This window comes from Urocitellus parryii, chromosome 2 (genome assembly GCF_045843805.1).
Source record: "Urocitellus parryii isolate mUroPar1 chromosome 2, mUroPar1.hap1, whole genome shotgun sequence".
NCBI lineage: Eukaryota > Metazoa > Chordata > Mammalia > Rodentia > Sciuridae > Urocitellus > Urocitellus parryii.
In genome coordinates, this window is record NC_135532.1 from 10,911,033 (window position 1) to 10,929,768 (window position 18,736).

General features: G+C 38.3%; 1 protein-coding gene across 2 annotated transcripts in view; it reads right to left on the bottom strand.

The window, feature by feature from the left end:
- The window catches only part of Pcca (propionyl-CoA carboxylase subunit alpha), a 356,906-nt gene that overhangs the window by 218,401 nt on the left and 119,769 nt on the right, over positions 1 to 18,736 (bottom strand). For both annotated transcript variants that reach the window (XM_026399302.2, XM_026399298.2), the window contains exon 8: positions 6,780 to 6,816. In XM_026399302.2, coding sequence (XP_026255087.1) covers positions 6,780 to 6,816 — 37 coding nt within the window. The remainder of the gene's footprint in view (positions 1 to 6,779; positions 6,817 to 18,736) is intronic.

Consider the following 18,736-nt stretch of genomic DNA (forward strand, 5'->3'; position numbering starts at 1 on the left):
ATATCTTTCTATTTAGATTCATTCACTGAATAACCTCTTGCTGAGTATATGCTCTAACAAGCACTGGGTTTTTTGTTTTTTTTTTTTTTTTTTTGGCCTTTTTGGGCAAGGGGGTACTGGGGATTAAATCCATGAGCACTCAACCACTGAGTCACTTCAGGCCTTGCTGACTTGCTGAGGCTCACCTTGAACTTGCAATCCTCCTGCCTCAGCCTCCCAAGCCACTGGGATTACAGGTATGCGCCACTGCGCCCAGCTAAGCACTATCTTAAGTACTAGAAATACAAAGGAAAGTAACCAATGGTCAACTCCACTATTACCAGTCGCCAGCTGAACATTAAACAATCACTTGTAAAGATGTGTAGTTGTTGTTTATTGCAGAAAACCCAAACTCTTTTAAGAGAACAACAAACTGTCAAGAAAGCAGGGAGGTTATTGCCATATCACACTGTGGGACAAGGCAGCACTCTGTGAGACACTGCTCTCATCAGATACCTTTTCCTTTCAATAGTTCTTCATACCTCAATCACCACTCTTTCGTTCTTTCTTTCAATACTACTGGAGGAAAATGTGCCTTCTGCTGTGACTGGGGGGAAGAAGGTCTACATGCTCTAACAAGGTCTAGTTGGTCTAGCTGTTCCAGTCTGCCAGTCCCTTGCTGACCTTTTATCTAAATGGTCTATTACTTACTTATGCTGTGGTACTAAAGTCTTCAACTATTATCAAAGAACTATTTCTCCCTTCATTTCTGTCACAGTTTGCCTTTAGCTTTTGAGGAACTATTTATTGATGCCTAAATGTGTATAATTGCTAGCCAATGTATAATGTCCTTCCCTTCTTCGTCTCTTCTAACAGTTTCAGACTTCAAGTCTCTTTCCACAGCCACCCCAGCTGTCTTTTGGTTTCTATTTGCATAGGTTGTCTTTTTGCATCCTTTCACTTTCATCCTATTTGCTTCTCTGAAACTGAAGGGAGCTTCTGATAGACAGTATAAAGGTGTCATTATTTATGCATTCTGCCAACTCTGCCACCAAGAAATACTACTTCATGAACACTAGGATGGCAATAATTAAAATAAAATAAATTTTTTTAAAAAACCAGAAAATAACAACTCTTGGCAGGAAGCTGAAAAACCACACATTTCTGGTAGAAATCTGAAAAGGTACAGCCCCCATGGAAAAGAGTCTGGTAGTTCCTCAAAAAATTACCATATAACCCAGCAATTCTGCTCCTATGCATGAGCTCTAACTGAAAACATGTACTTGAACTAGCACATGCACACCCATGTTCACAGCCACACTATTTATAATAATTAAAAGGCAGAAACAACCCATTTGTCTATTAACAGATAAGCAAAATATATATTCACACACAATGGAAGATTATTCAATTATATGAAGGAGTAAAATTTTGACACATGGTGAACCAGAGCTGAAAAACACTTCTAATTGAAAGAAACCAGGTACATAATTTCATATATTATATGCTTCCATTTATATAAAATATCTGGATTGGGTCAACCCATAAAGACAATAGTAAATTAGTGGTTATTGGGGGGTAGGTGGGGGAAAAATAGGAAGTAAATACCAATGGGTACAGTTCCTAGGGGGAGTAATGAAGATATGATATCAGAAGATTCTGATGGCTATAAAATCTTATGAATATATTAAAAACCACTGGGGCTGGGGATGTGGCTCAAGCGGTAGCGCGCTCGCCTGGCATGCGTGCGGCCCGGGTTCGATCCTCAGCACCACATACAAACGAAGATGTTGTGTCCCCCGAGAACTAAGAAAAAATAAATAAATATTAAAAAAAAAAAAAACACTGAATTGGGCTGGGAATGTGGTTCAAGCGGTAGCGCGCTCGCCTGGCATGCGTGCGGCCCGGGTTCGATCCTCAGCACCACATACAAAGATGTTGTGTCCGCCGAAAACTGAAAATAAATATTGAAATTCTCACTCGCTCGCTTTCTCTCTCTCTCTCTCTCAAAAAAAAAAAAAAAAAACCCACTGAATTATGTACTTTGCAAGGCTGAATGTTATAGTATTTAAATTTTATCTCAAATTTTTAACATCTTATCTTCGGTGTAAAAAATTTAAAGCAGGTTGCCTTTAAAACTAATTTAGAAAGAGCATGAAAGAACTTTCCGAGGTGACAGAAATGTTCACTATCTTGGTAGGGTCCACAGTTACATAGATATATGCATACATTAAAATCGGCAAATATAGGCAACATTTACTCACATTACTATATTCAAGTTTGCACCAAAACTATGTATAAATACTGAATTCAGTTTATGACATGTATATGGAAGTTCTTCTTTCTTTTTCTTGGTGAGGGGGTGGGAGCAGTACTGGGGATGAAACGCTAGGCATTGTGAGCATCCAGCCCTATGCTGAAGTTTTTGGTAGGACACATACCAATACGTGCAGTTTAATTTAAAATACAACAAAAAACAAGATGGGTTAATGATATGGTTAGATACAGTGGTATTGAGTATATAACATGTCTTTGTATACATACAATATATTGTATATGGATATATAATCTTGGTGTCGAAAAAACAGTATACTATAAAGTTCTTTGAAAATGCTGTTTGATTGAAATTTTTCAAAACAGAATATTGATGAGGAAATTAATGAGCAAGTAAATTACTGGCAAGTCACAAGTACCATGCAGAAACTTAGAATATGGTCATCAGACACGTATCTGGGTGGCAACATTGGGGCATCTTCCCTGGAAGACATGATATTTAAGCCCAGATATGAAGACTACATGAGGTCATCTATGTGAGGATATCAGCATGAGTCTTCCAGGTCTCCTCTATACCCCTCCCCCAGAAGACCTTAATCCTAAGGCTCTGAAAGTTGGTGTGTTCAAGTGAGCCAATGGGACAAGGAGGGAGGTAGCAGAAAACTGGACACAAAGACAGGCTCGAATCACATGGCACCCATATCAGCAGGGAACTGTGAATTCATCCAAGGGCAATGTTATGTCATTAGCGGGTGCAAAGCAGGGATGGGTGGGACGGGAGGGGATGAGATGTGCCCTGATCATTAAAGTTTTAAAACATTGCATGACGTTTTCTGAAGAATGGCGCTAAATAAGGAGTACAAAACTATTGTCATAGTCTTGCTATGACAAGGGTAGTTTGGAGGAGAGAGGGGGTGACACACACAGCAGGCAGTGACTATGGGGTGTGTGCAGAGAGGATGGCAGCACCTGCACAGGGACTTCCATCCTACAGGACAACAGGGAAACAGGCGCCCAGGACACATCCCAGGTCCGGGCCTCAAGGAATCGGATACACTTATTGAGATGTGGAAATCTTGGGAGACTGGGTTTGTATGATGTTGGACTTCAGGATAAAAGAAAAAAACATTTTAATTTAAATTGAGCATAATTTGTGATTGTGAGAAACATAAGCAAAAGAAAAGAATCCGAATAAACAAGAAACTGTCAAAAGGCAGGTTTAGACTTACAATTTCTTTTCCTTTCAATAATCAATTTGACTTAATTGTACTAAGGACCTTTGGTCCAGTAAAAAGATTACTTTAATGGAAGTCAAGCTCACTAATTACTGATATCTACCTTTGGGGTTAAAGGTAAACTGGGGATCAATAGCTCTCTATCTCTACACTTAGGGGTCAAAGGAAAAAATCAGGAGTTGAATGTTGGAGGCAAGGTGGTCCACAAAACTAATACACAGAGGGAACATTTTAATTCTTATGCGTCTGTCATCCCACCCATGGGCAGCTGCTGTCTATTTCAGTCCCACACACATAAGTACCTTATGACGTTTTATACTAAACAGTGACTCAAATTTTAGCATCCATCCTGAAATCTCATTAGTTTAGCCAAAGTATAATGAAAAAACCATGGTCTTTGGAATCAAAGAAATCTAAATTTAAACCAGTAGCTTGGTGGCCTTAAGCAAATTAATTACTACTTCTAATCCTTAATTTCCTATAAATGAAAATGAAAATAATTAAACCCAAGAATTAGCATTAAAAATAACATTTCCAGGGGCTGGGTTGTGGTAGAGCGCTCGCCTAGCACGTGAGAGGCCCTGGGTTCGATCCTCAGCACCACATAAAAAAAAATAATAATAAGTAAGTAAAACAAAGGTATGTGTCCAACTACAACTAAAAATAAATATTTAAAAAAATAACATTTCCGGGGCTGGGGATGTGGCTCAAGCGGTAGCGCGCTTGCCTGGCATGCGTGCGGCCCGGGTTCGATCCTCAGCACCACATACCAACAAAAGATGTTGTGTCTGCCGAGAACTAAAAAATAAATATTAAAAATTCTCTCTCTCTCTCTCCTCTCTCACTCTCTCTTTAAAAAAATAAAAAATAAAAAATAACATTTCCAAAGTACCTGGCACATAGGAAAATGTGCTATAACAAGGCGCCTAATGCTCAGTTTCCAACTTCAGCAGCATAGCTTCCTATTTGCAGAAGAGAAGACTCTTATGAGGAGGAACCACACAAAACAGGATGGATTTTTTTTTCAGCATGTAACAAAGAAAGAAATAAAAGAAATCTATGAATAGGTCTGATAGATAGGAAATCAGAAACTTATAAATGGACAGGTTGGAAGATTTTATTCAGTTGTTTAGAACAAGGAATGTATTATTTCCTGTGGAATCAATATTCAGTTCACCTCTTAGATAAACTCAAAATGGCCCATGGCAATAATAATACAGTTAAAATGTGATATATCTCAATAAAAGCAATAGGGGGAAACCAAGAGGCTTTAATATGCAATTTGACTTATGTTAGCAGCTAGCCCTTGAAGGAAAGGTTTTATGGGGGACTTCTGTGGTGACTCAGAGATGTTCTCAGGGGAATTCCAAACACTTATAGAAACTGATGACCCTGATTCTTTATCATGTTTTATTTCACCTCAAATTTTATGGCTTCCCTTTCTTTCACTGTAAGCAAAACACTTGCACAGTTAACAACCAAGATTGTGATCATTTATTTCACAAATGAGAAGGGATAATAGAGGCAGAATCAGAAGAAAAAATAGGAAAGCGGAAGAAATCACAAAGGATGTGCCCAAGTATAAAGAAAAGAGACTCAGACTGAATTTAGGGGAGCTCAGAAGAAAAGAGACTGAAAAGAAGGTAAAGCACAACATTCAAATGTAGAAGGAAGAAAACAAAGTATTGAGAATCAGAAGCACAGGTTATTAAAAAGGTAGAAGAAAAACATAAAATGCAAGCAAAGCCATCTGTGGTTTGCCATCTACACCAAGGAAATGCTCACAGGTTGGTGATTCATAATTCTAAGTGTGGCACAGCAACAGAATTCTAGATTTTCCTTCTAATCCTCTATTATTTCCCTAAATTCCTCCAAATATTGTTTTTATGTAGATACTATTATGATAATGTTATTATTCTGTCCTATTAAGCAGGAGATAATAACATAATATCAGAATGAGAAAGAGGATCTTTTAAATTTAAAAGTATATGCTAGAATAAAACTAAACTACATTAGGAAAGTCTCTTCAAAAGCCAATAGGTATGTTCTGTGAGTTGTAGGCAAATGAGGACTCCCAGTGATTTCAAATCACAGACAGCAACTTTTGATTTATCCAGCAGACCTCACTGTCAAATACTGAGATGCTTTTAGAAAATGTTGACAATTCTGAAAAAATGATTAATGAAGAGATGTTATAGACAGATAAAATAGGATTTTTCTATGGCCTGGTCTCAAATCCAGGGCATTTTTGCAAAACAAATGAACAACAAAACATAATTAATAATGAGCAAAACAAAAATAATTTAACCAGATCCAACTAGAAACAGGGATACATCAAGCAAAACAACTTTCAAATCACCAAGGCCCAAGCCTGCCCCAACCGCAGGCGCTTACTGAGGGCTATGAGATCACTTTCAGACCAATGTTTCTACATATCACAACTATACACACTTTGCCAAGTCAAATGCTTTCCACCTGTGGACATCATATCTAAATGATCACCTTAATGGGAAAACAGGACTATAGAACTGCTAGTGGGGTACAGGAGTTGTAGGAATGCTTAAGCTGCTGTGAGTCCCTACCAGGCCTCATCTCTCTCATCTGTCTTCAAATCTCTGTCAAACCAATATGACTGCTGATTTGATTAATAAAAGGTACAACTTTTAATAGCTTTGCTAACAGTATGATAACAGTATGCCCTTATACATTTTCTCAGCAGAAACTGAAAATACAATCATGCTCATGAGTAGCAGGAATATATTTGAAACTAAAAAGTACAATAGCCACTGCTGACCTGTCCTGCAGTTTACCTTTTACTCCAATTTAGAATACTCTGTCCTAATCACCCACATTCTATTTTATCTTTCCTAGCAAGATCATTAAGTCAACATTTAACATCTTAGGGAAAGGCAAAAATTTTGAGAATTTTGTCCAACATATTATGTTCACGTTAATCATATACATTCCTTAACTTTAGAAACTGCATTCAGCTGCTTACATACAAATTTATATTACATCCAATCTTGAGGATTCTTGACAATTCCTTCCTTTAATTAGTGAGTGATTTCATCTTACAAAAGAGCTATAGCTAAGGTCAAATTACTCTTTAAAGTCCAGCTTAATAACAGAATATGATAATTCAACTGATAAATTCTTTCAGAGGGACATGTAATCAGAAACCTAAAACTATTAAAATATTATTTGCTCTATGGGAATTACTTATTACACGTTTACTCAACCGTATCTGCTGAAAGACATAGAAACTCTACCAAAGTTAATTTAAGAACTTACCAATTTCCCTTGCAATTCTGACAGCTTCATCTGCATCCTGTAAAAGCAGGAAATGAGACTCAACATTAATCCCATGAGGCACTGCGCAATGTCCTTAGGGCAGTCATATATTGCACTACTGTCTCCTCTGATTCATTTAATGCTCAATTTTACAACCTTCTAACCCTTTTCATTCAGAGAAATGTAAAATTAATACCATAAGTGGAATGTAAATTCTACCTCATCATTATTATATTAAGAAACTCAAAGCAGTTTGAAATGAGCTGGCAGGAAGCACTACCAGAATTGCCAATGACTTGGTGCAGTTGCCGGAATTTAATGGCAGAATTTAGATGTTTACAATCAATACCGAATCATAAATCAGATCATTAAAGCTTGTCTGCAGCCAGCTTGTTTCTGTGTCGGATACTTGGGTGTCATGTTTTCCTGGATTCTGTCAGCAGGGGGAGTTGATTCTCTATTGTTTGGGAGGAGCTTGATCGATTTTCCAGAAGTCAAAAGGTAAATTTCCAGGATCTATAGGACTTACCAATTATTCAAAGAAATCCCTTTAGTGATCTCCTTGACCTTTTCTATTTTATTTCACCTTTTTTTCAGGTACATATTTTATCTTTAAGGTTGCAGTCTGTTACACAAAAGCAAAACTTTAAATTCAATCAACTAACTAGTATGGTTTAAAAAAAAAAAAAAAAACTACAAAAAGCCAAATACAAATGCCTTCCTAAACACCACAAGGGAAGAGTTTATTGATATAAGGATTAGTCACTGCTAAACATCAACCAAGGCCACTGTACCTCTCACTAGCTGAAAGGCAACAAGTTTCCTGCATCTATATCACCCATTAACCCCCACCCAACACACCCAACAGGACCCTCCCGACAAGTTCCCATAGAAAGACCCCTAGAATTCTGAACTCCAAGTTTCCTCTTTGGTTTTATTATTTTTTGTAGTTCAGTGACACAAGCTAAAATGACTGAAGTTTTAGAAAACAACTTTAAAATACTGAAGTCTGGTATTTTTAAAGCTAATTTATTTAAAATGTAGAGTGACCATGTCAGATCCTCCCCCCAAAAGGCAGTGGGGGATGTTTATAACTGGTTCATTTATGTCTAATAAAAAAAAATCTTCCTTGAAAGTCTTCAGTACCTAATAACATCCCCTGAATAAGGAGGTTGGCAGGGGAAGTTGTCAGAAAAATTTAATTTCCTTTCATTAGCCAGTCTGCTCCACAAATAGGTGCTTGTTAAGTTCAAAGCAGTCCTGAAAGCGACATCAGTTTTAAGTCTTTTTTTTTTTTCTCCAAGCAGTCACATCTGCTAATGAGATTTCCAAATAACAATTGTTTTCAAGTCAAAGATAAATCTATAACCTCCCACCCCACGCCCCCCAAAATCAAGGTTTACTGCTTTATTACACCTTGCTGTATTCACTGACTTCACATTCTCCAAATTTTAGCTTAAAGGGATAAAAATCCATGAAAAGGGTCATTTAAGAACGTTAGTGGTTTCCACACATTGAGTTGGAAGGTTCTTTGTTCCAGCCAGTGACAGTTATTGGAGAATACTTGCCTTTAATGGCCTCTCTGTCAGGAAGTGTTAAACCTGCCAAATGCGAACAATTAGTGCCTCTCCAACAAAATACAGGAAGAGTGATGGCTGATGAAGACTGGATTATAATAAGCCCAGAAGAAACTTTTAACATTTCTTTCAAATGCCTAAGACTATATTTACCAATGATAATCTGAGAGAAATTAAACTGCTATCCAGAAAGTTACCTGTAGAGAACTAATAGGAAATTTTTAAAGGATAATTCATTAGCAATATTTTATCATTTTTACACACACACACACACATACACAAACACTAGAGATGTGTGTGTATATAAAAAGAATAATATATAAACACAGCAAAGCTTCTAAAATTTCTTTAACTGCTACCAATCACTTCTGTAAGCTGCCGCAAAAATTATCTTTTAACTGGTATGCTTACATTTTCTTACTGTGAAAATTAAAATCCTACTAAACGAACTTTCAAATAAAATCAAACTGCCTTAAAAATTAACTTTATACTTGTTGCCCATTCATCCCCCCTCCCCAAAAAATTATTGAGGACCTATTATGTACTAGACATTAGAAAACTTTATTATCAGTTTCAAAAAATAAACTGTCAAGTACACTCAGTTCCCAGATGGTCTTTCAGCATGCAGTTTTATTACTGAAATATATAAAACTACTTTTAAAAAGATAAAAAGGCTCATTTGGCTCCAAAGTCAACAGCACTGACACATGACATTGTAAAACCTCCCTATCAAGTTATAGAAAGAAAAAAAAATTTAATAAAACTTTGAAACACCTATGAAAAGACCAACAACCATCAGAAAAAAAAATGTGAAAGTGATTAAATAAGAGGTTCAAATAGAAAGAAATCCATTATGTGGAAGGCTGAGGCAGGAGGATCGCAAGCTTGAAGCCCACCTGGGCAACTTAGAGACTGCCTCAAAATAATAAGTAAAAGGGTCTGGGGACATGGCTCTGGCAGAGAATTTGCCAGGGCCTGGGTTCCATCCCCAATACAGCCAAACAGAAAAAAGAAAGAAAAGGAAAAAAAAATCCACAAGAATACATATGAAATATGTCCAGCCTCAGTCCTAATCATGGAAAGGCTGATTAAAGCAAGGAGATCCCACTTCTCATCTAGATACTGAAGCTCATAATGGCCAAGAGCAACCTGAAGGTGACTCAGGTAGAAGAGCACTTCTCACACTATCAGTGCTGTAGGAAATATAATTTTTTAAAAAATAAACTGTTGGGCTGGGGATGTGGCTCAAGCGGTAGCGCGCTTGCCTGGCATGCGTGCGGCCCGGGTTCGATCCTCAGCACCACATACAAACAACGATGTTGTGTCCGCCAAGAACTAAAAAATAAATATTAAAATTCTCTCTCTCTCTCTCTCTCTGTCTCTCTGTCTCTCTCTCTCTCTCTCTCTCTCTCTCTCTCTCTCTCCCCTCTCTTCTCTCTTTAAAAAAAAAATAGATTTTTAAAAATAAACTGTTAGTATCCATCAGTACAAAGACATATATCTTTGACCCATCAATTTTACTCTTGGGAAATTATCCTATAGATATCCTCATACACATTCATACAGAGACCAACCTATAAAAGAAATGTGTTATTTTCAATGTGTTATTGGTTTGAAAGGAAAAAATCTGAAAACCAATTTGATAGGCCTTCTGAAGACTAGAACACAAATGGTACATTTATAAGAAACAGAATATTACACGGCCTTTAAAAAGAATGAGGGTGGTCCATATGTTCTTACTCATCCATGTATATACTAATTCAATAAATGTTTACTCAGCAACAGTACATGAAATACATTTTCTGCCCTCGTGGAGCCTGTCAAAGCCTAATATGGGAAACAGAAACTGGAGTAAAGAAATCAATTGAGAGTCAAAATAAATGTTACACTGCACAAAGAGTTCTAGAAAATAAGAAAAGGAACCTGTTTTTGATAGATTACTCTGAAAAGGCCCTTCTGAAGTAAAATTTGGAACCTAAGGACAAAAGCGGCTCACTGCCTTCAGAAGATCAGGAAGAAAGGATTCCGGACAGAAACAACAGGTGAAAAACCCTAATTAGGAAGGAACTTAATATGTTCTAGAAACAGAAAGTCCACAAGGCTGAAGCTGAAATGCACTAAGGAAGCGGGTGGGGCGGTGAGGCACCTTATCCTAAGGCCCAGGCTAGGATGGTGAAGCTTTGGGACAGTAACTCTTAGGTGCTAAATATGTGCAAGTCACACCTACCCTAACTTGTTGGGGGAAAGGAAGGGGTAGTGAAAGCAAGGGGTGGACTGAATTGTCCCTCCTGCCCCCACATGGAATTGGGTGAAAATTCCTGAGACAACTCATCCCCCCCCCCCATGCAAATTCCTCCTACTGAGGGGAGACTGAAGGACCACAGCCCCCACCCCCTCCCGCATCACAACAGGCGCCAAAGAAGCTAAGAGCAGACTCAGCCCCCTCAGCAGGCCTGGAATTCAGGATAACCAGTTTGCATATGTGCATTTCCTGCCTTTTGTCTGCCTCAGCCCCAGTCCCTTCCCCCAGGCCTCCCGTCCCTTAAAAACCCTGCTCACCTTCAGAGATTCCACTTATTGTTTTATCTATCTTCCTTCAAAGGAGGCTTTGAATAACCCTATTTTCCTCCCAATCTCTGAATATTTCTGGAGCAGTGAGCTGAAGTCCAGCCCCTTCCTGGTCTTTGTGTGGAAGAAGGGCCGTGTTCTGACCCAGGAGGGAACAGGAAAGGCACCATCCAGGCATCCAGTAACTTACAAACTAATGGAAAAAACAGATTTTAAATGTGACTACATAGAAGCTAAGAAATGTCACTTGTCACCCATGTTACATACAAGTGGTAAGGAGGACCTGTGACAACACAGCATCTCTAACTCAAAAACAGATTCCTAGAAATCTTCTCAGGCATAGTGACGTTTTAAAAAGGCCTGACAGGGGCTGGGTTGTAGCTCAGTGGTAGAGCACTTGTCTTCCATGCGTGAAGTACTGGGTTCCATCCTCACCACCACATAAAAATAAAATAAATAAATATATTGTGTCCATCTATAACTAAATTTTTTAAAAAAAAAAAAAAAGGATCTGACAAATAAAAGCATGGTGGGAAACAGTGGCTGGAGCCTCAAGGAGCCACACTGAAAGACAGAACTTCAGTCCAAGGGCAGAATGCAAGGCCTCACGCTGACTGCATTTGGAAGAAGTGTGGCAAAAACTTTACCTATTTATCGTGTGTATATCCTTGAATCTCCATCTCCCTTCTCCTGTCTAGTTGGTTCCTTGAGTATCTCAAATGCCTGGAGCAGGGCACAAAACAGCTATTCAACAAACAGCTGTTGAATGAAGGAATGAAGGTGGGGGACACAAGAACACAGGAAGGCGACACTGGGAGAAGAGCAGGGTCCTAAGAGAGTGGGGTAGTAGCAGTTTGGGTGAAAGAAAAACCAGCATCTTCTCTAGAATTCATCTGTGGCATGCTTCTGTTTTCACCTAAATGCTACTCTCTCTGAGATGCCTTTCCAGGCCTCCCATCCAACATTATTTGTTCAATGAATAAACAACTCTCATCAGCTTCCATAAAAATAAATCTGCTGGTGTTAGAAGAAAATGTAGGGTCAATGCTCCAACACTGACGCAGGCACCAACTTCCTTAACAAGACCACTAAAGCTCAAGAAATAAAACCAAGAATCAATAAATGGGACAGAATCAAATTAAAAAGCTTCTGCACAGCCAAGGAAACAAGAGTGCAAAGACAGAAGGTAGGGAATGAGATCTTTGCCACCTGCTCCTCTGACAGGGGATTAATGCCCAGAATATATAAAGAAATCAAAAAGTTCAACACCAAAAATAAAAATAACCTAATCAATAAATGGGCAAAAGAACTAAACAGACATTTCTTAAAGGAAGACACACAAATGGCCAACAAATATATGAAAAAATGTTCGGCATCTCTAGCAATCAGAGAAATGCAAATCAAAAGTAAACTAAGATTTCATCTCACTCCATTCAGAATGTCAATGATCAAGAACATAAATAAGGGGCTGGGGATGTGGCTCAAGTGGTAGCGCTCTCGCCTGGCATTCATGCGGCCCGGGTTCGATCCTCAGCACCACATACAAAGATGTTGTGTCCGCCAAAAACTAAAAAAAATAAAATAAAATAAAAAAGAACATAAATAAATAATAATAAATGCTAGCCAGGCGAGGTGGCACATGCCTGTAATCCCAGTGACTCGGGAGACTGAGACAGGAGGATCAAGAGTTCAAAGCCAGCCTCAGCAACTGCAAGGCACTAAACAACTCATAGAGACCCTGTCTCTAAATAAAATACAAAATAGGGCTGGGGATGTGGCTCAGTCGTTGAGTGCCCCTAAGTTAAATTCCTAGTACTAGTGGTGGTGGTAGTAGTAGTGTTACTGCTGTTGCAGTAGTAGTAGTAGTAATGAATGCTGACAAGGATGTGGGGAAAAGGCACACTCATACATTGTTGGTGGGACTGCAAATTAGTGCAACCACTCTGGAAAGCAGTATGAAGATCCCTCCAAAATTCACTAGCATGGAGATTCCTCAAAAAAAAATTATGACCTAGCTATACCACTACTTGGTATTTATCCAAAAGAGCTAAAATTGGCATACTATAGCAATACAGGAACATCAATGTTTATAGCAGCATAATTCACAATAACCAAGTTATGGAACCAGCCCAGGCACTGGTCAATAGACAAATGGATAAAGAAAATGTGGTGTACATACACAATGGAGTTTTACTTAGCAACAAAAAAGAATCAAAGTATGGCATTTGCTAGTAAATGGATGGAACTGGAGAACACCATGCTAAGTGAAACAAACCAGATTCAGCAAGTCAAGGGTCAAGTGTTTTCTCTCTTATGTGGAAACTAGAGAAATGTTGGGGGGGGGGGAAGGTGCGTGTGGGGAGGGGTCAGACATCACAGAGATATAGGGAAGATCAGTGGACTAGAAGAAGGAGACTGAAAGGGAAGGAAATTAATTAATTTGACAAAATCATGCTATGTGCATGTATAAATATACCACAGCGAATTCCACGTTTATGCATGTCTATAAAGCACCAATTAAAAGTAAATAAATAATGAGTGTGAGGAAAACTGGTGGTATAGAGGAAAAAGAATAGGAGAGGAAAGGGGGGCACAAAGACAGGAATGGAATAAACTGAATTCCATGCATGTACGGTTTTGTCAAAATGAACCCAAGTATTATGTATAAATATAATGCATAAAATATAAGCATAATTTAAAAGTAATAGGTGTGTTAGAACTGGGCACAGTAACATGGACTGTAATCCCAGTTGACTGAGAGGCTGAGGTGGGAGGATCATGAATTTGAAACCAGCCTTACAACTTAGCAAAAAAAAAAAAAAAAGATTGCAAAGATAAGGCACAATCTCATAAATGCAAAAGAATACTCATCTCCAGAGCATCAGTTTTGTAAACAAGTAAATTGATTTCCAAAGAGATGTGGTGGCCTGTTCAAATTCACCTGAGTGACAGACAGCGAGGAAGGATTCAGAGCAGGGCATGGGGAGCCAGACAGGTTTCAGTTTCAGTACAGTTTTGGTTCAAAACAAAGAATACTCAGTGGAATGCCTGGCAAAAGCCCAGTTCAATATTTACTCTTATCTCTGAATTCTTAGCCTAGCACATTTTTTTCACTACATCATGCAACTTCAAAAGTTGAAATTTATCTTTCAAAAACCTTTTCTTACGAACAATAGAGTACTGCCCTATTGGTAATTTGGGGTGGAGATGCTGGGAATTGAACCCAGGGCCACAAGCATCCTAAACAAATGTTCTATTGAGCTACAGTCCTAGCCCTATTTGAAATATTTTTCTTTCCCTTTTTTTTGGTTCCATGGGTAAAACACAGGATTGCTTAACCACTGAGCCACATTCCCAGCCCTTTTAATTTTTTAATTTGAGACAGAGTCTCACTTAGTTGCTGAGGCTGGCCTCAAACTTGCATTCCTCCTGCCATAGCCTTCCAAGTCCCTGGGATTACAGGCATGTGGCCACCATGCCAGACCCTATTTGTAATTTCTAAGTTAAATATTTAATTAAGTAAAATAAAAACCAAACTTTCTAATAATATAAAACAATCATTAAACCTTACTTTATCAAACACACTTCGCTCTTTATTTATATAAATCTCTTATAAGCAAAATATTACTACCACTTTGCAACCCCAATCTGGCATTATTTGAAAGGGCAAAGCTGATTCAGTTCAACAGTGTTAGCCTTAGAACATTCTTAAGACAGCACTCAGACCTGATAATGATATGATACCCAGTACAACAGGTGAAAATACTCACAGGCTCAAGACAGTAGATTCTACTAAAAATATTCTTCAACACAGTAATATTCTAAAATTTATTAAAATAAAATTTCTAACAGAATGGGTCATAATCCCCCCAAATGGAAGAAAAGTAAAATATAAAAATTTCAGCTGAAAGAACAAATCTGATCTACTCATTCACTTACACTATTTTTCCACTGAGTGCTCAGAATGTTTTTATTTTCATAAAAAAGTAATAAGCAGAGAAAAAAACAAAGATAAATACAAATATGTCAGCAAAAACATATTCTAATGGTTTAAATCAGGAAGTTAAAAAAAGGAATAGTCCACAGCCGTATTTTATTCTCTTCTTCTAAGCAACAAAAATCCCTCCATCCATTGTTTCTTCATCCCAGCAAGTCCTCAGAGCAGCCACGCTCAGGCTCTGAAGCAATTGAATTTCTGATGAGGAAAGGGGTACAGAAAAGAACATAACTCCATGGGCTGGGGATGTGGCTCAAGCGGTAGCGCGCTCACCTGGCATGCATGCGACCCGGGTTCGATCCTCAGCACCACATACCAACAAAGATGTTGTGTCCGCCAAGAACTAAAAAATAAATATTAAAAATTCTCTCTCTCTCTCTCTCCTCTCTCACTCTCTCTTTAAAAAAAAAAAAAAAAAAAAAAAAAAAAAGAACATAACTCCAAAGCAACAATTCAAGAAATGGAGAAAGAGGAAAGCAGCCAGGGACCAGTGCTCAGCCCCTTGACTCCTCTACAATGGCACAACTCACACCTTCCAATCCAGGAGTAATGGTGAAAACTGCTGCGTGACTCTGAGCATGCTGGGGCAGGGGGTACTGCAAAAATCAACTAAGGAGATCACAAAAATATACAAAAGATCTGCCAAAAATCAGTTGCCTTCTCTGTAAGTCTGTTTGTTAGGCCCCTAGAGCATCCACCTGGGGGCCAACAGGAGGACAGGAGTAGCAAATAGAGCACAGGCACAGGGGGCGAAAGGCATGGGCTCTGGGACTAGTATGCCTCTCTGGAATGCAGTTTCCTCACCTGGAAAATGAACATAGTAAGAGAATCTCTGTCATGGGGTCATGGAGAAGGTGACATTGGTTAAGGATGAAACTCCCCAGAACAGGACCTGGCCCACAGCAGGAACTTGATGAAGGTTAGCAATCTGTGGTCATATTGCTAACCTTGGCCCACACCCCAAACTACAAGTGTGTCCCCTCCCTGCCCAGCGTTAGTTGTTGCCTCCTGTGTGATTACCCATCTCTGAATCTGCATGGTACAGAACTAACACTGGCACTACACTACTGCACAAAGTGGGTGTTTCATCTCTTGATCACACGAATCAGATGACCTGTGAACTCGTTATTGCTGGTGAGCATGGATAAGGGCAGGAAGGGCAGGAAAAATACAACAAAGACAAGCAAACTCAGTCACTCTCCCCAGATGCTAACCACATAATATATTTTTACAGTGACATTAGTGTTGAATCCTGACCATACCATCCAAGATCCAGGATACACTTCTTTCTGGGAATCCTGCTACACAGTTCACTTTTCTCGGTTGGTTCTAGAACAATTGTTCCACAAAGGTCTAGGGCTGTATCTCAATGGTAGAGCATTTGCCTACCATGTGTGAGGCACTGGATTTGATCCTCAGTACCACATAAAAATAAATAAATAAAATAAAGGTATTGTGTCCATCTACAACTTAAAGAGTTAAACAACAAAAAAAAATACATAAATCAGCTAGGCGAGGTGGCACCTGCCTATAATCCCAGCATCTTGGAAGATGAGGCAGGAAGATCAAGTTCAAAGCCAGCCTCAGCAACTTACCAAGGCCCTGAACAACTTGGTGAGACCCTGTCTCAAAATAAATAAAAAGGGCTGGTGATGTGGAACAGTGGTTAAGTACCCCTGGGTTAAATCCCCAGGACCAAATAAATAAATAAATAATCACTGTTTTATTAAGACATAATGAACCCAGGAGTAAGAGCTAATCTGTACACAAAAAGTAATTCTCAAACTATTCTGCATAAATATATAGAGTTAAATAAAATTTCTTAACAACCCTGGGCTCACAAATGGCTTCCAGCTGATTGGATTTTCCAGTTCATCAAAGACAAGCAGCAGAACCCTTCTATTTTAATATGCAATTGTCCCACAGAATCCATGGGGTGGTTCCAGGACCCCCTGAAGATACCAAATGTACAAATGCTCAGGTCCCATGTAAGAAATGTCATACCATTTGTGTATAACCCACACACATCTTCTCATACACTCTGTCATCTCTACATTACTTATAATGCCTAACACACTCTAAACACTGCACAGTTGTCAGACTATTATTGCTTAGGGGATGGCAAGACAAAAAGGTATGTATACATTCAGTACAATTTTTTTTCCTAATATTTTCAAACCCAGGTTAGTTAATTCTAGAGATACTTCACCCAGAGGTACTCAGGATCAACTAACTATACTTTCAAATTTTTTGAAAACTTAGTACACTTTTCTATAATTATAAAAGCAGCACAATAAACATAATTGAATCTTTTTTCAAAAAAAAGCTTTTAGGCATCATTGGAAAAATCAATTATTCTTGGTTTAGCAGGGAAAAATACACTGATGTCTAATAGTAGAATTCTAACTGCTAGGGAAGAAGGGAAGAGCTTGCTGCCATTTTTCTCTTTTTCTTTCTTTTTTTGCTTTTTTAATGATTTCTTTCACATTAGCGTTTTTTGTTTTTGTTTTTGTTTTTTTTTTTTGGTTATTTGCTTCTTTGTGTTAAAGCAAGAGTATGATTTTTAAAATCATACTGACTAATTAGGTGGCAAAACAATTACTACTTCAAATCTACACTATAGATTACAAAAGTCATACACATACATCACCATACTCTGCTCTGTGGTATAAATGGGTATTACTGTTCCCTCTTAAGGAAATAAGAACTCAGAGACATTAAATAAATTTCCCAAAAAAACTGTGCAGCAGGTTGCAGTGGCATACATCCATGATCCCAGCAGCTGGAGGACTGAGGCCGGAGAATTGCAAGTTCAAAGCCAGCCTCAACAGCTTAGCAAGGCCCTCAGTAGTGAAACCCTGTCTCAAAATTGTAAAAATAAATAAATAAAAAGGGCTGGGGTATGGCTCAGTGATAAAGTACCCCTGGGTTCAATCCCAAATACAAAAAAATTTTAAAGCACAGTGCAATGATAGGTGTTACAACTAAATGAGGCAATCTAGTCATCAGAGATTCCTGACTCTGCCTCATACTTGACATTAAATAGACCATATAATCCTGCCAAATTCCACCATCATTGTCAATACTATCTATTTTGCTGCATCATGATGCAATAAAATGTTTTCACCAGCAACAGAGCTATGTCTCCCCATCTCTCTCGCTTTTGAGCTAACTCACTACTACTCAAACTTCAGGAGTCACTTGGCTGCCATTTCCACTGGAAACCCTGACATGATCTCCTAAACTAGGTTCTATGCCACTCCTACGTGGGCTCCATGCACCCTGGGCTTGTTAAAATGCATTGGGACTGCATTGAAGTCAGAGCTATGGCATGTAACTGTGGATAAGCAAATGAGTTAGTATTCTAATTCCTGTTTTCCAACAAGCACTCTCTGCTGTCCACACTTGCTCCTGAGATCAAGGTAATAAGATGTTGAATAAAACCAAATTTGTTAAAGGCAAATATTTGATACTAGAGGACCACTTGAGAATTACATTTTAAAACCTTAGTTTCTCTCTAATAAAAAGAATGATTCAAGAGTGAATAACAAGCCATAAAGAAAACAGTGCCAGAAGACCACTTAAGTACTGCTCGAAATTTTTTTTTTTTAAGTGCGGAAAAACCATCTCCTAAATAATCAAATAAGAAGGGGAAAATAGAGCAAATTGAAACCTAGCTAATTTACTCAAGTTGATGGTGACAATTACTCAGGGAAAAAAGTAGAATACAATTTGGTCAAAAAAAAAAAAGCTTAGTCTTAAAAATGTTATAGGCTAATTTTAATTTTAAAGAACACTATAGAATTTAAAAAAGA